Source organism: Hemiscyllium ocellatum, chromosome 1 (genome assembly GCF_020745735.1).
Source record: "Hemiscyllium ocellatum isolate sHemOce1 chromosome 1, sHemOce1.pat.X.cur, whole genome shotgun sequence".
NCBI classification, from domain to species: Eukaryota; Metazoa; Chordata; class Chondrichthyes; order Orectolobiformes; family Hemiscylliidae; genus Hemiscyllium; species Hemiscyllium ocellatum.
In genome coordinates this window covers 119,544,571-119,567,162 of record NC_083401.1, presented here as the reverse complement: position 1 = coordinate 119,567,162, position 22,592 = coordinate 119,544,571, and the positions used below count along the sequence as shown (strand labels likewise).

At 42.6% G+C, this 22,592-nt stretch overlaps 1 protein-coding gene across 1 annotated transcript in view; it reads left to right on the top strand.

Annotated features, from left to right (window-relative positions):
• The window catches only part of slit2 (slit homolog 2 (Drosophila)), a 462,208-nt gene that overhangs the window by 235,707 nt on the left and 203,909 nt on the right, over positions 1 to 22,592 (top strand). The window contains exon 5 of the mRNA XM_060825295.1: positions 9,590 to 9,661. Within this exon, the coding sequence (XP_060681278.1) occupies positions 9,590 to 9,661 (72 nt within the window). The remainder of the gene's footprint in view (positions 1 to 9,589; positions 9,662 to 22,592) is intronic.

Sequence of the window (22,592 nt, the reverse complement as noted above, 5' to 3'; positions counted from 1 at the left end):
AGACTGAGTGGGACATCAAGGACTCTAGCAAGACCCATTTTGATGGGAAACTGAGGTTGGTTGTTGGTGGTTATTTTTAAATCCCCAGGACATCACTGCAGGAGTTCCTCGGGGTAGATATTTTCTAATCAAGCTGCTCTGAGTTGTTATTACACATATCAGGAGTGTCATCTTCAGGGAGGTAATGGCCGAGTGGTATTATTGCTGGAACGTAGATCCAGGTAACGTTCTGGGTACATAGGTTCAAATCCCACCACGGCAAGTGAACTAATGCATCTGTGCCTTGAGTGTGAGAGTGAAGATCCCTCGACCTATCTGGTAGACACTGATTTCTCTGCTGGGCTGGAATCTCTGATGGGGCTAATGTGCTCACATACTGCAGCCACGTCATCAGACAGAATGGGTGGATTCCTCTGTCCTTCATTCCAGTCTCTGCATGATCACTGGAACCTCTGCCAGATATTCCCCTGCCCAACACCATCAGCTGATCAATGGCCAAGTCAAGCTCTTTGATTGTATGGGCCCGAGCAAGGGTCTGTTGTCCAGCAGTCAAGTGTCACCATTTGTTCCACCTCAAGCTGTGGGCACGTGTCAATGCTGGATTCACTAAAATATCATCCGAGTGTACTCCAGGTAGTTTACCACGAAGGTGAATGCTGTTGGAAGGTGAGGAGGAATCATCTTTTGAGGCATTGAGTAGACAGTGTATGTATAGTGTCAGAATGCAGCAAAAATCATTCATCTTTCTGCAGCACCAGAGTCAGATTCTCTTGAGCAACTCCCTTACCACGGGGAATGACTTCCACAGCCACCTCTGCGCAAGTTGCTTTCATTATTTGCGAAAAGATTATTTAGTCTCTCCTGGATAGCCTTCAGGAGAGTCTCTGGAGAGGCACCACTTTCTGCTGAGTCTCTGACATCTCTAGATGTTGGTAGAGGTGATGAGCAAAGGCTGAATGATGGGTTACAGTGAAGTGCTGTCTGGGTGCCCTTTAACAGGTGGCACCTTGGAAATTTGAGTCTGCAAGGCCTGGCAGGGCAGAAATTCCTGCCCAAAGAATGTAGTGCTACACTTGCATGTGAATTTGGAACAAGCTGAGAAGAATATAACTTTGCCAGCAAACCCTTCCTGCCCCTGAGTAGAAGTACCTTCTGTTTTTATTCCTAATTCCACACTTAATCTCAACAAAATATGATTCCACCCATTGTAAAGTCCATTCCAGTGGCAATCGTACATGTTATTTTTAAGCAATATCCAGATTTGACAGGATTTTAACAAAATGAAATTATGATAAGAATAAAGATATAATTTGGATTTCTAATGCTAACTTTATGTTTCTCCAGATAGCAGCTTCCTTGTCAGTAGGAAGCTGGCAGTGTTCATGGACACATTCTAAGAAATGGAATTTCCCAGTGCCAACTATGCTCATGACACGGAACAAACAAAAAACATTGCCAGTGGACATGTTTCTTTTTTGGAAAGCATTGGTTGCAATGGCTAAAATACCCATATTAACCCTGCACAAACCATTGAAGTGGTTTGTGATCTTCCCTAACCCTTGGTCAGGTTGCCAAAAATAGTTGCATAAAGCAGTCTTAGCAGCTGCATATGCACAAAACAAATGTGCATAGTGTGTATGATATGAACGACCACAAATTTCTATTTTAACCCTGTAGGAATGTGTTAATTGGAATCCAATAACTTGTGGAGTGTAGCTTTAAAACTATAGGTACCAGTTACACTGACAATGCAGTAAACACACTGTAGTACTGCATGTTTAAGACCCCTGGTTTAGATGCTCTTCAAATCTCCTCTGTTCACTAAATGACAGCCTTCCTGAAAATTGGGCTTGCAGCTGCTAGGTGACTTCCTTATAATTCAGGCCATTTCAGCCAATCAGCTAATTCTCATGGGGTGGAAGAGCTATGGATCTGCCGGTTGCTTCTCTAATGTGAGAAAAGATATTGCACATTTGAGCGTATTATTGCTACCTTAGTAATTAACAGAGAAATATTTATATTAGCACAAGTGGATTGCAAGACTGCATTGAAGAATCTTTGTCAAAGAAGGAAAGCAAAGGCAATTTAGATGGTTTCTGTGGAGGACTATCCTTATCTTATTTAATTTCTCTTTTCTTGTCGAAGTGGGTGTTGTGCTGAGCTTCTTTCAGTCCAGCACTTGTTCTGAATTGGCATCTTTTCTTGAACAGATTGTCAAGCATTTGGCAAGCACAACCTTTGCCACTGTACTATTTGGGCATCATATTCTGGGATTTACTGTCCAGTTTTAGTTTCTTTTACAATTTGTTTCAAGAAGCCTGGCTCATTAAAGGTACTTATGAAAGCAGTCCATAGTGAAGGAGATTTATTGTTGTTCCATTCTAAGTCCTGGGACATTGCCTTGGAGAAAAATAAAATTACCAGTAATTAAATTTACAGGCAAGTTGCCATTTAGAGAAGATTTATTGCAATAAAGTTCAAAGGACAGTGAGGTTTCATTAGTAACCAATACATTCTCACTGTTACACAATATACGCATTATGAGAGTCTCTCCTCCCAGAGGATTAAACTGACGGAACAACAATAAGATTCCTGTTGAAAGTCTATAATTTCAGACATTGCTTTCCTATTGTATCCACTCAGGATAGTAGTAAACAGACACAAAGGTAACTCTACACATTCTGAGCACTTTTCTAGATTGCGTTGTGTTAGCTGCTCACCATTATACTCACTATTCTCATCCTGTAATCTAGCCCGTTGTTAATGGTGCCTTCTCTCGCTTACTTTGTTTTTTCTCTGCCAAACAGATGTTTGTTTTAGCTGTGTGTCAAAGATTGGGTTAGCAAACCCTCCATAGTATTTAAAAGTGCTATTCCCATAATTCATTGGGAAATCTGACAGTGATGAAAATGTGTTGCTGGAAAAGCGCAGCAGGTCAGGCAGCATCCAAGGAGCAGGAGAGTCGACGTTTCGGGCATGAGCCCTTCTTCAGGAATGAGGAGAGTGTGCCAAGCAGGCTAAGATAAAAGGTAGGGAGGAGGGACTTGGGGGAGGGGCGTTGGAAATGCGATAGGTGGAAGGAGGTCAAGGTGAGGGTGAGAGGCCGGAGTGGGGGTGGGGGTGGGGCGGAGAGGTCAGGAAGAAGATTGCAGGTTAGGAAGGTGGTGCTGAGTTTGAGGGTTGGGACTGAGACAAGGTGGGGGGAGGGAAAATGAGGAAGCTGGAGAAATCTGAGTTTATCCCTTGTGGTTGGAGGGTTCCTAGGCAGAAGATGAGGCGCTCTTCCTACAGCCGTCGTGTTGCTATGGTCTGGCGATGGAGGAGTCCAAGGACCTGCATGTCCTTGATGGAGTGGGAGGGGGAGTTGAAGTGTTGTGCCACGGGGTGGTTGCGTTGGTTGGTCCGGGTGTCCCAGAGGTGTTCCCTGAAACGTTCTGCAAGTAGGCGGCCTGTCTCCCCAATATAGAGGAGGCCACATCGGGTACAGCGGATGCAGTAAATGATGTGTGTGGAGGTGCAGGTGAATTTGTGGTGGATATGGAAGGATCCCTTGGGGCCTTGGAGGGAAGTGAGGGGGGAGGTGTGGGTGCAAGTTTTGCATTTCTTGCAGTTGCAGGGGAAGGTGCTGGAAGTGGAGGTTGGGTTGGTGGGGGGTGTGGACCTGACGAGGGAGTCACGGAGGGAGTGGTCTTTTCGGAATGCTGATAGGGGAGGGAAAGGAAATATATCTCTGGTGGTGGGGTCCGTTTGGAGGTGGCGGAAATGACGGCGGATGATACGATGTATATGGAGATTGGTGGGGTGGTAGGTGAGGACCAGTGGGGTTCTGTCCTGGTGGCAATTGGAGGGGCAGGGTTCAAGGGCGGAGGAGCGGGTTTTTCAGGAATGAGGAGAGTGTGCCAAGCAGGCTAAGATAAAAGGTAGGGAGGGGGGACTTGGGAGAGGGGTGTTGGAAATGCGATAGGTGGAAGGAGGTCAAGGTGAGGGTGAGAGGCTGGTGTGGGGGTGAGGGCGGAGAGCTCAGGAAGAAGATTGCAGGTTAGGAAGGCGGTGCTGAGTTCGAGGGATTAGACTGAGTCAAGGTGGGGGTTTTCAGGAATGAGGAAAGTGTGTCCAGCAGGCTAAGATAAAAGGTAGGGAGGGGGAACTTGGGGGAAGGGCGTTGGAAATGCAATAGGTGGAAGGAGGTCAAGGTGAGGGTGGTAGGCCAGAGTGGGTGTGGGTGCGGAGAGGTCATTTTCCGGAATGAGGAAAGTACCTTTACACCGCTGAGGCTAAACGCCAGCTCGCGGATACCTCCTCCTCCTGTCCCCTTGACCATGACCACACCTCCCACCACCAAACCATCATCTCCCAGACCATCCATAACCTCATCACCTCAGGGGATCTCCCATCTACCGCCTCCAACCTCATAGTACCACAACCCCGCACTGCCTGTTTCTACCTCCTGCCCAAAATCCACAAACCTGACTGCCCCGGCCGACCCATTGTCTCAGCCTACTCCTGCCCCACTGAACTCATCTCTGCATACCTCGACACGGTCCTGTCCTCCTTAGTCCAAGAACTCCCCGTCTACGTTCGGGACACCACCCACACCCTCCACCTCCTCCATGATTTTCGCTTCCCCGGTCCCCAACGCCTTATCTTCACCATGGACATCCAGTCCCTGTACACCTCTATCCCCCATCATGAAGGACTCAAAGCCCTCCGCTTCTTCCTTTCCAGCCATACCAACAAGTACCCTTCCAGTGACACCCTCCTTCGACTGACTGAACTGCTCCTCGCCCTGAACAACTTCTCTTTCCAATCTTCCCACTTCCTCCAAACCAAAGGAGTAGCCATGGGCACCCGCATGGGCCCCAGCTATGCCTGCCTCTGCATAGGATATGTGGAACAGTCCATCTTCCGCAGCTACACTGGCACCACCCCCCACCTTTTCCTCCGCTACATCGATGACTGTATCAGCGCTGCCTCGTGCTCCCATGAGGAGGTTGAACAGTTCATCCACTTTACCAACACCTTCCACCCCGACCTCAAATTTACCTGGACCGCCTCAGATTCCTCCCTTCCCTTCCTAGACTTTTCTATTTCTATCTTGGGCGACTGAATCAACAGGGACATTTACTATAAACCAACTGATTCTCACAGCTACCTAGACTACAAACTCCTCCTACCCGGCCCCCTGTAAAAACGCCATCCCATCTTCCCAATTCCTTCGTCTCCGCCGCTTCTGCTCCCAGGAGGACCAGTTCCAATACCGTACAGCCCAGATGGCATCCTTCTTCAAAGACTGCAATTTCCCCCCTGACGTGATTGATGATGCCCTCTACCACATCTCCTCCACTTCCCGCTCCTCCGCCCTTGAGCCCCGCCCTTCCAGACGCCATCAGGACAGAACCCCACTAGTAAAAAATGAGGTCTGCATATGCTGGAGATCACAGCTGCAAATGTGTTGCTGGTCAAAGCACAGCAGGCCAGGCAGCATCTCAGGCCACCCTACCAACCTCCATATACATCGTATCATCCGCCGTCATTTCCGCCACCTCCAAACGGACCCCACCACCAGAGATATATTTCCCTCCCCTCCCTTATCAGCATTCCGAAAAGACCACTCCCTCTGTGACTCCCTTGTCAGGTCCACAACCCCCACTAACCCAACCTCCACTCCCAGCACCTTCCCCTGCAACCGCAAGAAATGCAAAACTTGCGCCCACATCTCCCCCCTTACTTCCCTCCAAAGCCCCAAGGGATTCCTTCCATATCCATCACAAATTCACCTGCACCTCCACACACATCATTTACTGCATCCGCTGCACCCGATGTGGCCTCCTCTATATTGGGGAGACAGGCCGCTTACTTGCAGAACGTTTCAGAGAACACCTCTGGGACACTCAGACCAACCAACCCAATTACCCCATGGCTCAACACTTCAACTCCCCCTCCTACTCCGCCAAGGACATGCAGGTCCTTGGACTCCTCCATTGCCAGACCATAGCAACACGACGGCTGGAGGAAGAGCGCCTCATCTTCTGCCTAGGAACCCTCCAACCACAAGGGATGAACTCAGATTTCTCCAGTTTCCTCATTTCCCCTCCCCCACCTTGTCTCAGTCTAATCCCTTGTGCTCAGCACCGTCTTCCTAACATGCAATCTTCTTCCTGACCTCTCCGCCCCACCCCCACTCTGGCCTATCACCCTCACCTTGACTTCCTTCCACCTATCGCATTTCCAACGCCCCTCCCCCAAGTCCCTCCTCCCTACCTTTTATCTTAGCCTGCTGGTCACACTTTCCTCATTCCTGAAGAAGGGCTCATGCCCGAAAGGTCGACTCTCCTGCTCCTGGGATGCTGCCTGACCTGCTGCGCTTTTCCAGCAACACATTTTCAGCTCTGATCTCTAGCATCTGCAGTCCTCACTTTCTCCTCCAAATCTGACAGTGATATCTTGTAATCTGATCATTAAGTAAAACATTGGTATAAACGTGCTATGTTTGCCACAGGCCTTTAGTCCTGGGCTTTTAACATATTGTGCATTTGAAAGAGGCATTCTTATGTGAATTAAGTATTAATATTTCAACTAATTAATCCTTCCAATAGATCTGGACATTGGGACATGGTTGAAAAATGTCAGAGTGAAATGAATAATTTTTTTCAGCATTGCAGGAGGAATGATATCCTGCTAAAAGTCTAGACTTCGAATTGTGTATTTACTCAGTTACATTTTGAGAACTTAAGAGTTTTCTTCTTTGTTAACGGATGTATGGTTGTTTAAAGGAATGGAAGTTATATTGGCACATTATTAAATCAATGGCACAAGAAAGAAGAAAAAATGCTTCAAATACAATTAATAATTGTATGAAAGAAAGCTCTAATAAAGGTTTACATGCAAGAAATTATCCTATTGTCTTTCACATCATCTATGCATTTTCCACACTTGAAATGTGTATTAAGATTTCCAGCATTAGTAGTTTTCTTGTTACCTAACTTAATAACTTTACATTTCATGATAGAGTAAGCTTCTCAAAGGAAAGGCAGGCCTAGCACTTTTCTCTGGTGTGAAATTTGCTTTACTGAATATGAGTGTACCTCATTCTAACTCATCTGAAGCTGTACTCTCACTTAATTGTATTTTGCACTTTTGTATTACACTAAATGAAAAGGTATATTATTACAGTAAACAATAACACAACAGTTATGTTTACTGGCACTAAAATGGCCTTCATTCAGGATATTAGATAATAACAGTAGTGTTTGTTTAATGAATAGAGAATTACATGCATGGAACTGAAGACAACTTTATTTTTTCCATTTGACATTAATTTGGCATAAAGTACTGTACCATTCTGAAACTGAGCCAGAGATCAAACGCTCCTGGATTCCTCTCTGCATGAATAGGAAACAATAGAGGGTGTCAGAATAACCAGACATTACTCCTCTCTAGATACCCATGAATTAATGGGCAATCCAATAGAAAAAAACCATTGCACGGCGAATAATACAGCTGGACTCAAGCTGAGCAAGGGTGGGATTGAGTTGTTGCCATTCCATCAGGTCTGTCATTCAGAAGGACAATGCCAAGACCTTGATACTAGAGTCTGAATTCCAACAAGAATGCTCCACTCTGCATTGGAGTCACGTTCTTGGCACTTGTTAACATTGAGATATGAGAGCCAGCTCTACGCTGGTTCACATGACTGGGGAATCGTGAGCTTTTCACACCTTAATGAGACCAATATTTACAGTATCATTGAATCCTTGTCATCCTGTTGTGCAGCTCAGTGTAAAAAATATGTTTAGGTGACTATAAGCAAATGGCACGTAAATAAAAGTATACTGTACCCACAAAAGTATTGTTCATCTCTTTTTACCATTCAATTGAGGATAGTCTATTCAAATCTATTTTGGATGGTTTATTCTATACTACTGTGGAATATCTGTCATTTGCTTTAATCAAAGTCCTAAAGTTGCTTCAATGGGTTACTGTTGCAGAGTTTTTGCTGAGTGGTAGTGCACACTAGTTTGTCAGATACAGATGTCCATGTGCTTGATTCATGTTACTCCAAACAGCCAGTCAATCTGATGGCTGGAAATTTTGAAACACCATGAATCAAATGTGACCTTCTCCATTAAACTTTGTCGTGGAAAAAGTCTGAGGGCTTAAGATTTTACTTCAGAACTGCCACCTGAATTTTAATGGCTTAAATTCCAGTGCAAGAGGGTAATCCTGTGATTAATTCCTGACATGCTCTGAGTTAACCAATCTCAGTCAGTGCAGTACTAAGTATTGACCTGAGCATACCTGGGCTGGCCAGGACTATCAAGATGGCTAATTATCTTACTTCTAACTGCTACCTGGTCAAGTCTGCTGGAAGTATTTGTATTGTTGTCATAGGAAAACAGGATTAAATACAACTTTAACTGTAATGAAAACAAAATATGCTGGAAATCACAGCAAGTCAGGCAGCATCCGGAAAAAGAAAGTAAGCTAATGTTTTGAGTCTAGATAACTCTTCATCAGAGCTTCACCTGCTATAATGAAGAGTTATATGGACTCAAAATGTTACCTTGCTCTCTTTTGTTTTCAGTACAGATTGCAACATCTGCAGGAATTTGCTCTTGCAACTTTAATTGTTGTCATTGTGGACTAGCTTGTCAACAGTCCATCCCAATAATCATAAATGAAGAAAGGCCAACAAAAGATTGGATGCCTGCCAGTAGCAAACTAGATATAATGTGTTGTCATTCATTATTAAATTAAATGGATGGAAAATTATAATGGTGGAATCTCATGTCCCAGTATGTGAAGGGAGTGCGTGAGACACAGACCCCCAATCCACCCAATGATTCAACTTCAGAAAGTAGCCCAAATGTGTTATCAAATTGACATTGTAAATAATTTAATAAACAGTTCTTTACGTGTAATAGTTCTGATTGAATGAAGTATCCTTGCAGGGGGAGTGATGCAAATAAAATTAAACTGCAGGATGCCATAAATCTTGGAGTTTTGTTTTGGTTCAGAAAGGGTTAATCATTTTTTAACGTGAGCATGACTTGGTTTTATTTCATTTGCAAATGCACAATTTATTGTCCAGACTTCTGCAGTCACATTGCATTTCACATATTACTGAAAGTGCTTGAAAATTGAATCAGAGAAAACAGGTCCCATCCTCTTCTGCACATTCATCACGCCAAAAGTGCACATCAACCAACTTTGTAGTTTCACTTTGATTATTGCAGAAGCTGCATTTTTCTGAGTAACTGCAGAATGCAAATAAGCCAAAGTAAATGCCCATTAAATTAAATCTGTTTTCTCTTTATTCTGCAAATAGCAGCAAAGATAAATACTATGTTACCTCTATCTCTTCATTTGACAGTCTGGTCTGCTTTTTGTGCTGATTAATGTGAAGCATTATAATGTGCCTCAGGAGATATATGAAAGTTTGATAAAACCAAAGCAACATGCAGGTGGTGATGTGGTGACAATGGAAGTGACAGGAAAAAAGAGGCATTCTAGTCATTGCCCATTGTACATGATTTTCTCCTCTATCTGTGTCCCATGCTAATTCAGTTTCTTTATTATCTTCCTACAGTGATTTGAGCGAAAACCACATTCATGCTATTCCAAGGAAGGCTTTCCGAGGAGCTGTTGACATCAAAAATTTGTGAGTATCGTTTGCTCAAAGTCTTAAAGTACTTGACGTACCAGAGGGATCTGTATTCTACTGCTCTCCATTGTCACATTACCTGGGTATAAATGGGTTTTCTTCATCTCGGGAACAGTCTTCCCAGCTTGTGACCAGAAAGTCAGGATATGCCAATATTCAGGGTCACAGCTCATAATGTTCACTCTGCTTCTCTGGCTTTGTTGGGTTGGATTTTACTGCAGTCTTGGTGGCTGGTGCCTTCCGCTCCAAAGATATTCCCTGGTGACCTGGGGGAGGTCACCCCACTAGCAGCCACCCCGCAGAGAAGAGGGCCCATTCCGCTGTAGGCAAAATACTGGTGACCTGAGAAGACTGCCCACTGCGGGGCCTTTGATTGTTTCACTCGCCTGCCTACGCCTCTTCAGCCTGACATCTCGTCTTGCCAGTGGGAAACCTCTTTACTGAAGAACCCCATTGAGGTGGGAGCCCAATGATGTGCCCCACTATTTTCCCAGAATCCACCACTCCTTCCCAGCCTGACTTGATGGGAGGCGATTATCTCCAGGTTTTCCTGGTTTTGGTGTAAGTTCCAAGCAGGGTTATATTTTTACAGTGTTACACCCAACCATTGAAAGCAGACGTCAATGTGCATGCAGATGAGCAACTTTTGAAGTAGGTTTTCAGCAAGATGTCGAAGTCTTCAAGTCAAAGATGTATTTTTGAAGCAGTTATCACAGGTCTTCAAGGGGTAAGATGAAGAAAACCAGTCTGACACAGAACTGAATGGGCTACAGTTATCATTACGTCATCAGTCATTTAGTAGACAGCAACCTTACAGCGACCAGTTGCAAGTGTCTTGCTGGCTCTGGATCTGCATGGAAGCTGTGCCATCTAACACATAAGGTTTAAACTATCAATTATAATCATGGTCCTGCCTCACAGCAGGCTAGCATAGGTGCCACCTACAGTGTTAGATGCTTACCTGATACGTCAAACAAGTGACTGTTTTATTGATCTTCACAGATAGCATTTCCTCTTTACCCAAACTGAATAGCAACGAGATTGAATGGAGGCAAGGGAATTTCATTGAGAAAATCTTGGACTCCGGCTTCAATTCCTCAATTTTTGAGTGAGCATTTTGAAAAATTACTGAAACTAGCATACTCTGTGTACTTTCAGAGTTATTGAGCTGGAGGCTGAGCTGCATACATTGTGGCTCAGAGGGAAAAAGGGGAAAGTCACCTGGACACTTGTGTTCCAGCAGGCAGTCACATTCCTAAGGATAGGGCCTTCTGGTTTGTTCGAAGGTTGGGAACAGAGGGGTATGACTATGAGTGAGGCAGATAAGGGGACACAGAAGGCAGGAAAGCAGGAATCTCAGCTTCTGCAAATGTCCAAACATATTTAAGTTTTTTTTGCAGCTCTCAGTTTCATTCAAACAAGCTGAGAGTTGATGACCATGGCAAAGTAATTCAAGAGGGTGGAGTGAGAAAGAATATAATGGTAGTAAGGAACAATATTTTGAGTGGTTTGTCACTGTTCTCCTCAGTAAAAAAGTGAGAATCCCGATATTTGCGTTGCCTGAACGGTGCCAGGGCTTTGGATATCTGCACTGGGAAAGAAAGGAATCTGCAGTGGGAGTATTCAAACCATGGTCCACAACAGTGTTGACAAACTAAGAAAGAGGATTTGCTGAGGCAGTGTGAGATATTAAGAGTTAAACTGTAAAATAGAACCTCAAAGGTAATAATCCTGAAATTGGGTAATAATACCTGAGCCATGTGCAAAGTGGCTTAAAATGAATTAGATTAAAGAAGTGAATGTGTGGCTCAAAGAGTGATGTCGGTAAAGTGGGATCCGGTTTATGGGGCACTGCCACCAGCATGGAGAAAGTGAGATCTGTACTGCTAGGATAGTCTGCACTTCAACCATACTGCATAGCTAGCAAGGTAGAGGGATTTAAACTAAACAACAGTCATGAGGAAACAAGCTTGGGTGAATGTGACAAATCCAGAGATGGAAGTGAGGCAAGAGAGAAAAAAACCTAATATGAAAATAAAGGTCAAAGAATGGCAGGAAGGGACAGCCACAACAATACTTCACAGCATTCAAAACCAGATGTGACAAATATAATAAAAAAAACATTAAAGTCTCTGTGCTTGAAAACACAGAGCACTCACAGCACAGTAAATAAATTGAAATTAATAAATATGATCTGACAGCCATTACAGAGACTTGGCCACATAATAACAAGGTTGGGTTTTGAATATTGAGATATAAATAATATTCAAGAAGAATAGGAAGCTCGGGCAGAGGGGTAGAACTTCTAATGAAAGATGGAATTGATGCAGTGGTTAGACATGACCTTACTTCAGGAGATCAGGACATAGAATTGGTTGGGGGAAGATGAGGACTAGTAGGGGCAAGAAGTCACTGATGGTATAGAACAATTGGCTGACCAAACAGTAGCCTTGATGTAAGAAGAAATATTCCAGAAGAAATACTGGGGACTTGTAATAAAGGGAAAGCAATAATTATGGGTGATTTAAATATTGATATCAACTGGAAAGATCAGATCAACACTGGTGGCCTTGAAGGAGAGTTCATAGAATTCGAACAAGGTAGTTACTTAGAACAGCATGTTCAAGAACTGACCAGAGAACAGGAGAGTTACTATTAGGTACGTTGTATGATTAATTAATGGTCTTAGAGGAAAGGCACCTCTAGGTAATAGCTGTCATGATATGATTGAATTTTGCATTAAATTTGAAGTGGGTGTGAAATTTAAATTTTAAATCAAAACAGGGCTCAGTATGAAAGCTGAGGTAACCAAAGTGAACTTGGATACAAGGCTATTAAATGGATTAGAACAGAGGCTGTGGTAGTCTGTGAGAGGGATATTTCAAAGTGGAAATATTCCAAGGGGAAGATCGATGATCCATGGTCAGCTAAAAAAGTTAGGGAAAGCATCAGACACAAGGACAAACCAAATAATTACACAAAGATAAAAAAAATCAAACCAACAGCAGTTTTAAAAGAGAGAGAAACAGACAAAAGAAGCACACGGTGAGGTCAGTGCAGGATAGAGAGAGATAGAAACCCACTTTACTAACTGACCGAGTTAGCAGTTGGTGCCTTTGCTGTTTGAATTCATGTATCACTGGACATCGGAGTGCACCTGAGAAAATTAACAAACAGTGAAATTCACAACTGATGTTGGAGGAACCGGTTTGGGAAAGGTCACAGCACAGAAGCAGATAAGTGGATTTTAAGCACGGCCTTAAAATAAGTCTGCAGTAGTGAATAGAGTGGGTTCTTTCTTGATTATATGTTTTATTGTCTCTTGATTAAACTTAAAATATAAGCCATTAGTATTAATTTAACTTGGAGCGGTGTTTTATAGAGGAATTAGACAGTGCTATTTTCTGAGTCTGCAGATTGAAAGAAGCAAAAATGGCCTTTAGGAGAGTGATATGCTCTCCTTGTCAGATATGGGAGTTTGGTGAGAGTTTATGGGTTACTAAGGATTACATCTGCAATAAATGCCGTTGATTGTGAATCTTATCAGATCGAATTGATCGGTTGGAGCGACAGTTAGAGGAATGAGGAATTTACAAAAGCAAGGGGATGTGATGGATGGCAGTTATAGGAAGGGGGGAAAGTCTCAGATCCAGTCACATAGATTAACTCCAGGAAAGGTAAGAGAGGTAGGTAGGTAGTGCAGGAGTCTTCTGTGGCTATCCCCATTTCAACCAAGTATGCTGTTTTGGAAAATGTAGGGGGTGATGGATTCTCAGGGGTAGCCAAGATTCTGGTATTGAGACTGGGTCTAATGTAATGAGGGGTACGTCGGGTTCCAAACAATCAATTGTGTTAGGGGACTCTGTAGTATGAGGTACAGACAAACATTTCTGCAGCCAGCAGCAAAAAATCAGAATGGTGTGTTGCTTCCCTGGTGCCAGGATCAAGGATGTCTCAGAGAGGGTGCAGAATGTTCTCACGGGGGAGAGGGGCCAGCAGGAGATCATTGTCCACATTGGAACCAATGACATAGGAAGGAAAAAGTTTGAGATTCTGAAGGGACATTATAGAGAGTTAGGCAGGAATTTAAAAAGGAGGTCCTCAAAAGTAGTAATATCTGGATTACTCCCGGTGCTACAAGCTAGTGAGGGCAGGAATAGGAGGATAGGAGGTTAGTGAGTAAACTTAGGGCGCATGGTATTGGGGGCAAAGTACTAGATTGGATTGAAAATTGGTTGGCCAATAGGAAACAAAGGGTAGTGATAAACGGCTCCATTTCGGAATGGCAGGCAGTGACCAGTGGGGTACCGCAAGGATCCGTGCTGGGACCGCAGCTTTTTACAATATATGTTAATGATATAGAAGATGGTATCAGCAATAACATGAGCAAATTTGCTGATGATACAAAGCTGGGTGGCAAGGTGAAATGTGATGAGACTGTTAGGAAATTACAGGGTGAACTGGACAAGTTAGGTGAGTGGGCAGATGCATGGCAGATGCAGTTTAATGTGGATAAATGTATGGTTATCCACTTTGGTGGCAAGAACAGGAAGGCAGATTACTACCTCAATGGAATTAATTTAGATAAAGGGGCAGTACAGAGAGATCTGGGTGTTCTTGTACACCAGTCAATGAAGGTAAGCATACAGGTACAGCAGGTAGTGAAGAAGGCTAATAGTGTGCTGGCCTTCATAACAAGAGGGATTGAGTATAGAGCAAAGAGGTTCTTCTGCAGCTGTACAGGGCCCTGGTGAGACCACACCTGGAGTATTGTGTGCAGTTCTGGTCGCCAAATTTGAGGAAAGACATTCTGGCTATTGAGGGAGTGCAGCGTAGGTTCACAAGGTCAATTCCTGGAATGGAGGGATTACCTTACACTGAAAGACTGAAGCGACTGGGCTTGTATACCCTTGAGTTTAGAAGACTGAGAGGGGATATGATTGAGACAAATAAGATTATGAAAGGATTGGACACTCTGGCAGCAGGAAACATGTTTCCGCTGATGGGTGAGTGCTGAACCAGAGGACACAACTTAAAAATACGGGGTAGACCATTTAGGACAGAGATGAGGAGAAACTTCTTCACCCAGAGAGTAGTGGCTGTGTGGAATGTTCTGCCCCAGAGGACAGTGGAGGCCCAGTCTCTGGATTCATTTAAGAAAGAGTTGGATAGAGCTCTCAAAGATAGTGGAATCAAAGGTTATGGAGATAAGGCAGGGAGCGGATACTGATTAGGAATGATCAGCCATGATCATACTGAATGGCGGTGCAGGCTCGAGGGGCTGAATGGCCTACTCCTGCACCTATTATCTATTGTCTATTGATAGAGCAGATGAATGCATGGCTGAGGTGCTGGTGTATGGGAGAAGGATTCACATTTTTGAATTATCGGAAGCTGTTTTGTGGTAAAAGTGACCTGTACAAGAAGGATGGATTGCACCAAAATTGGAAGGGGACCAATATATTGACAGGGAAATTTGCTAGAGCAGCTCAGGAGTATTTAAACTAGTAAGGTGAGGGGGTGGGACCCAGGGAGATAGTGAGGAAGGAGATCAATCTGAGGCTGGTACAGTTGAGAACAAAAGCGAGTCAAAAAGTCAGGGCAGGCAGGGATTTATTTCAATGCAAGAGGCCTAACAGGGAAGGCAGATGAACTCCGGGCATGGTTAGGAACATGGGACTGGAATTTCATAGCAATTACATAAAGGAGGCTCAGGGATGGACAAGACTGGCAGCTTAATGTTCCAGGATACAAATGCTACAGGAAGGACAGAAAGGGACACAAGAGAGGAGGGGGAGTGGTGTTTTTGATAAGGTATAGCATTACATCTGTGCTGAGGGAGGATATTCCTGGAAATACATCCAGGAAAGGTATTTAGGTGGAACTGAGAAATAAGAAAGGGATGATCACCTTATTGGGGTTGCAGTATAGACACCCTAATAGTCAGAGGGAAATTGAGAAACAAACTTGTAAGGAGATCTCAGCTATCTGTAAGAATAATAGGGTGGTTATGGTCGGGGGTTTTAACTTTCCAGACATAGACTGGGACTGCCATAGTGTTAAGGGTTTAGATGTTAAGTGTGTACAAGAAAACTTTTGATTCAGTATGTGGATGTACCTACTAGAGAAGGTGCAAAACTTGACCTACTCTTGGGAAGTAAGGCAGGGCAGGTGACTGAGGTGTCAGTGGGGGAGCATTTTGGGGCCAGCGACCATAATTCTATTAGTTTTAAAATAGTGATGGAAAAGGATAGGCCAGATCTAAAAGTTGAAGTTCTAAATTGGAGAAAGGACAATTTTGACTGTATTAGGGCAAGAACTTTCTAAAGCTGATTGGGGGCAGATGTTCACAGGTAAAGGGACAGCTCGAAAATGGGAAGCCTTCAGAAATGAGATAACAAAAGTCCAGAGAAAGTATATTCTTGTTAGGGTGAAAGGAGAGGCTAGTGTGTGTAGGAAATATTGGATGATGAAAGAAATTGAGGGTTTGGTTAAGAAAAAGAAGGAAGCATATGTCAGGTATAGACAGGATAGATCAAGTGAATCCTTAGAAGAGTATAAAGGCAGTCGGAGTATACTTAAGAGAGAAATCAGGAGGGCAAAAAGGGGACATGAGATAGCTTTGGCAAATAGAGTTAAGGAGAATCCAAAGGGTTTTTACAAATACATTAAGGACAAAAGGGGAACCAGGGAGAGAATAGGGTCCCTCAAAGATCAGCAAGGTGGCCTTTATGTGGAGCCGCAGGGGATGGGGCAGATACTAAATGAGTATTTTGCATCAGTATTTACTGTGGAAAAGGACTTGGAAAACATAGAATGTAAGGAAATAGATGGTGACATCTTGAAAAATGTCCATATTACAGAGTGCTGGATGTCTTGAAATGCATAAAAGTGGATAAATCCCAGGACCTGATCAGGTGTACCCTGGAACTCTGTGGGAAGCTAGGGAAGTGATTGCTGGGCCTCTTACTGAGATATTTGTATCATTGATAGTCACAGATGAAGTGCTGGAAGACTGAAGGTTGGCTAACATGGTGCCACTGTTTAAGAAAGGTGGTAGGGACAAGCCAGGGAACTATAGCCCAGTGAGCCTGGCGTTGGTGGTGGGCAATTTGTTGGAGGGAATTCCGAGGGACAGGATGTAAATGTATTTGGCAAGGCAAGGACTGATTAGGGATAATCAACATGGCTTTGTGCATGGGGAATCATGTCCAACAAACTTGATTGAGTTTTTGAAGAAGTAACAAAGAGGATTGATGAGGGCAGAGCAGTAGATGTGATCTATGTGGACTTCAGTAAGGCATTCAACAAGGTTCCCCATGGGAGACTGATTAGCAAGGTTCGATCTCATGGAACACAGGAAGAACTCGCCATTTGGATACAGATAGAAGTTAGAGTGGTGGCGGAGGATTGTTTTTCAGACTGGAGGCCTGTGACCAGTGGAGTGCCTCAAGGATCGGCGCTGAGCCCACTACTTTTCATCATTTACAAAAATGATTTGGATGTGAGCATAAGAGGTATAGTTAGTAAGTTTGCTGATGACACCAAAATTGGAGGTGTGGTGGACAGCGAAGAAGGTTGCCTCAGATTACAACAGGATCTGGACCAGATGGGCCAATGGGCTGAGAGGTGTCAGATGGAGTTTAATTTATATAAATGTGAGGTGCTGCATTTTGGGAAAGCAAATCTTCGCAGTCCTCATACACTTAATGGTGAGGTTCTAGGTAGAGTTACTGAACAAAGAGACCTTGGAGTGCAGGGTCATAGTTCCTTGCAAGTGGAGTCGCAGGTCGATAGGATTGTGAAAAAGGCGTTTTGTATGCTTTCCTTTAATGGTTAGAGTATTGAGTACAGGAGTTGGGAGGTCATGTTGTGGCTGTACAGGACATTGGTTAGGCCACTTTTAGAATATTGCATATAATTCTAGTCTCCGTCCTACCAGAAAGATGTTGTGAAACCTGAAAGGGTTCAGAAAAGATTTACAAGGATATTGCCAGGATTGGAGGATTTGGGCTATAGGGAGAGGCTGAACAGCTGGGGCTGTTTTCCCTGAAGCGTCGGAGGCTGAGGGGTGATCTTATAGAGGTTTACAAAATGATGAGGGGCATGGATAGGGTAAATAGGCAAAGTCTTTTCCCTGACGTTGGGGAGTCCAGAACTAAAGGGCATAGGTTTAGGTTGAGAGGGGAAAGATATAAAAGAGACTTCAGAGGCAACTTTTTCATTCAGAAGGTGGTACGTGTATGGAATGAGCTGCCAGAGGGAGTGGTGGAGGACAGTAAAGTTGCAACATTTGAAAGTCATCTGGATGAATATATGAATAGGAAGGGTTTGGAGGGATATGGGCTGGGTGCTGGCAGGTGGGAGTAGATTGGGTTGGGATATCTGGTTGGCATGGACGAGTTGGACCGAAGGGTCTGTTTCCGTGCTGTACATCTCTATGACTCTATGACTCTATGTCAGATGACTGGTCAAAGAATGACAGGGAGTAACTAAAAGGTGAAACAGGATAAATAAATAAGAGAGGCAGCTGGCTGGAAATGTGAAAACAATAACAAGTTCTGTAAGAATCTGGGATGAATGGCCTTCTCCTCCTCCTATGTTCTGCATTTCTAAAAATGTAAAAAAGAATAGTTATTTTTGTTTATCTACAGGGTGAGAACTTGAAGTTTATCATAGATAATCAAGAAATGACAGATATAATGAGTAAATATTTTTTCTTTCATCTTAACAATTATTTAATGAATAATACCTATAAATCACGAGGTTGAAAGAAGAGAGAGGAATTATGTGCAGTATGAAGCAATCATATAGAGCGGGGAGCTGACAATTCTCTGGATCCTAAGCCTTAAAAGAAGTGCTAATGAAGTCGTGGATGCTTTGATATTGATTTTTCAAAAATTAATTAGATGTTGATAAGGTTTCATTCAGTTGAAAAGTAGTGAATATAACTCCTATATTCAAGAAGGGAGAGAGGTTATAGGAAAAAATGCGCTGAGGAAAATGCTTAAATCAATCATTAAGGAGATTACAGCTGTGCACTTTGAAAATTTCAAAGTAATCTGTAGGACCCATGGTTCTCTCAAGGAACGAGTACTTGGATAAAGGAGAATTCATTGTTGTGTTGTACTTGGATTTTTAGAAAGCTTTTAACAAGGTTTCATAAGAAAGCTTATTATTTGAATAGAAGGTAAATAGTATTGGGGGTAAAGTACGAGGATGGACAGAAGATGGGCTGTTGGGAGACCTGCTGTAAGTGTCTGTACTGGGTCCTCAAATTTTTACAATTTCTATTAATAATATTAGATTTGGTGATCAAGGCATGGAGCTAAATTTGCATATAGCATAAAGAAGGTAGGAATGGATACTGTGAAGGTAACACAGCAAGGTTATAGGCTGATATAGATTGGTTAAGTGATTGTCCAAAAATCCAGCCATCTACATATGACTCCACACCCATAGCAATATGATTAGCTTTTCAGACCATTGCAGAGACCAACTAAGAGTCAATCATTAGGAGGGCAGCTCGGGATGGATAACGGATGCTGGCCTTGCCAGCAAAGCCCACATCCCACTGACAAATTTTGAAAAAGCTATCCAAAAATCTTGGATTTGGCTATCACCAATTTTACTGTGTGAGCAGTGCAATCTCTGAAGCCGTTAATTTGAAAATAGCATGAGGAAGAGGTAATATGTTGAACAGCCCATTTCCTGCAGTTATCTCATGTAATGTGGGCTATTGTTAGATATAATTTGTTGAGTAATATCAAACATGCTAAATATGCTAAACATGTCAGCAGTTATAGAGTTATGCAGCACAGAGTCAGACCTTTCACCAACTTGTTCATGCCGACCAGATATCCTAATTTAATCTAATCCCATTTGCCAGAATTTGGCCCATATCCTTCTAAGCCATCTAATCCCTCTAAACCTATTCAAATACCTATTCAGATACCTTTTAAATGTTGTAATTGTACCAGCCTCCAGTACTTCCTCTGGCAGCTCATTCCATATATGCACTGTTTTCTGTGTGAAAAAGTTATCCCTCAGGTCCCTTTTGAATCTTTCTCCTCTCACCTTAAATCTATGCTCTCTAATTTTGGACTCCCCTACCCTGGGAAATTGCATATTCACCCTATCCATGCCCCTCATGTTTTATAAACCTCTGTAAAGCTCCGATACTCCAGGGGAAAAAGCCCAGTCTATTCAGTCCCTCCTATAGTTCAAGCTCTCAAACCCTGGAATCATCCTTGTAAACCTTTTCTGAACTCTTTCAGGCTTAACAACATCCTTCCTGTAAAAGGAAAACTGAACTGAATGCAGTTTTCTAAAAGTGACCATACCAATGTCCTGTACAGTTGCAACATGACATCCCAACTCCTATACTCAATGCACTGACATTGGTGGTGCTATTGGTTTGTCACACAAAAGGGCAATTTGCTGGAATCATCAAAAATGTAAACGCACCATTGGACATGGGAAGTATCAGTGGTGTTCTTGCACAATGGCTCAGAAGAAATCTTGGATTTGGATTGGAGGTCTTCTTAATTGTTCAGGTTGCTGGATAGACTTTGTGATGTTGTTGGAATGTTTGGTGTTGCAACTGACAAGTGTGTAACTTCAAGGATCATGCTAATACAAAAATCCACGCATGCTGCTGGATTATTGACAATGTATCAACAATGTAAAAGGTTTCAGGTGACTACCATGATGAGCCATAATGAAATAAAGCGAGTTAATGCCAATGTAAGGCCCAATGTTATTAATCAATTGTAGACTGCATCACATTGTGCCTGTTTCCTAAGTACAGGTATCTTACACAGACAGGGGTTGAGTGGTGCCGGTTACATGAATGCTTGTAAGTGCCTTCAGTGAGGTTTGATCAAAGGAAGAAAGAGAGACAGAGAGAGAGAGAAGTGACCAAACAGTCAGTCCCCAGATCGAGGAAATCTACTCCCATTGATTGTTGGCTGCATAAGACTTCCAGATAACAGGGACATAACTGTATATCTCTTATAAGCTGCTTAAAAGAATGATATTTAAATTTGCATGGGTATCAGTCTTGGCATTTATGTCACACCTTTTTCTGGGTTTTGTTACATTGATGGAGATTAAGTTTTAAAGTTTTGAAATGACAGCAATGTGGTGTGCTTAGTTTACCATATGTCCTGTGCCTTCGGGTTCTGGGAGCTGTGATATTACAGGTATCTCACGGAGCTTGTGGATGTGTTTCCTTACCATCAACGGAATTTCAAAAATATCCTTGAAATTGTTCCTTAGTTAGCTGTTCTTCACATGCATCAGAGGAGCATTATGTTGCATTCTGAGTTTCTCTGGACAATTAGATTTTTAGCCTAGTATGCCATTGTAGAACTTATCTTTCTGTGTCACATAAAATAGGAGCTGGCTTGGTGGATGAGACAAGCCAAATCTCATACAAGATTTGTATGTTTAATTGAAACTTTTGATGGCTGCAGTAATTATTGCAGAGTCGAGCACTTGAGCATTTTGCTTACCAACTGCAATTGCCTTGAGCTTGCATCATGTCTAGTAGTGCATCGAGATATAGAGTTTATTTGGAAGTGTTTGCTGAAGGATTTACTGAATGTTGAGACAGTGACCAGTTCCGTAAGAGTTTTAGCTAAGTTAACTTTAATTCCTTACTAAGGAAATCAAATTCCTTACTGTTACATGAATACAGGCCCACAAATTGACAATTGTTTCAGCTGGCTGTTGTCAATATGAGATGAACTCAAAATCAGCAATTCACTTGAATTTTGAGCTGGTGTCCTAAGATCTGGAAAATGTTGTCAGGAGATCTTTGTGGTCATCATTTGAAATACTGAAGAATTAGACTCTTCCTAATAAATCATTTCCAAAAATATTAATGAGTTTAACTGTCTGACTTTCTTTGTAAGCTATTTGTTGAGGCAGCAAGTCAAGATGAATGAATGAATTAATTAATTTCCGTAACTAAAGCTCAGACAGAATTTCAATGGAGTGGCAAACCATGCTCAGTTGTTTGCTTTCTATCTTTCCTGTGCTCTTTAAAATGCTAGGATAAATATTGTATTACAATATTTGTTTTTTTTTGTTTTGTTTGTGCTTTTTATTGTGCTGTTTCATTTCTGTTTCTCTCTGAGCAGTTTTAAAGTTTGCTCCTTTAACTGTAGTAGGCGTGTATCTGTGGGTGGTGTTCATGTCAAAAAAGAGTAATGAAAGTGCACATTTTACTTTGATTGTTTCTAACCTTTTCCAAGGAACAATATTGACTGATGTTTTTTGCACGCTTAATCCCTTTTGGTATAGCAATTAGGTCTTCTTTCCTCATTCTTTCCCTGTATTTTGTTCTCAAAAACATATGAGTAGGTTGGAGCAGTTAAGGCTTTCATTCATCTTTTAAAATTCCCATTTGTTAAATCAGGTCAGTTATGGCCTGCTACTTGAGAGGAGAGGGTGCTTACAAATGATTCTTCATTCAGATTGTAACGCTTTAGTCTTGGTTGTAGTTGTAACTTTAGCTCTAAACTCAAGTTAGTGATGAAGAATGACCTTTTAAAGAAAGCAAATCTTCACAATTGTCACTGTTTCTATCACCTTTGCTGAGTTTAGTACTAAATATCTGTGACCATTAGCATCCCAAATCCCTTACTGCTACCGTGAGATGGTTTCTTAAGTCAATCACTACTGCTTGTATGATATGGTCTAAGTGCTGCTGTATATATTAGCTTGGCAATGTATGTTAAGATAGATATTTTGAAGGCTATTAACAGCAGTAACTATTTACATTGATGCAATATCACAGACTTCTATATAGTCTGGGTTCTGAGGTCATGATGTTACTGAACATTATGCACACACAACTAACTTCATGGCACTAGGAGAGTGACTAAAGGTGAGGTGCATAGTCTTGTAGGAGAACCTCACA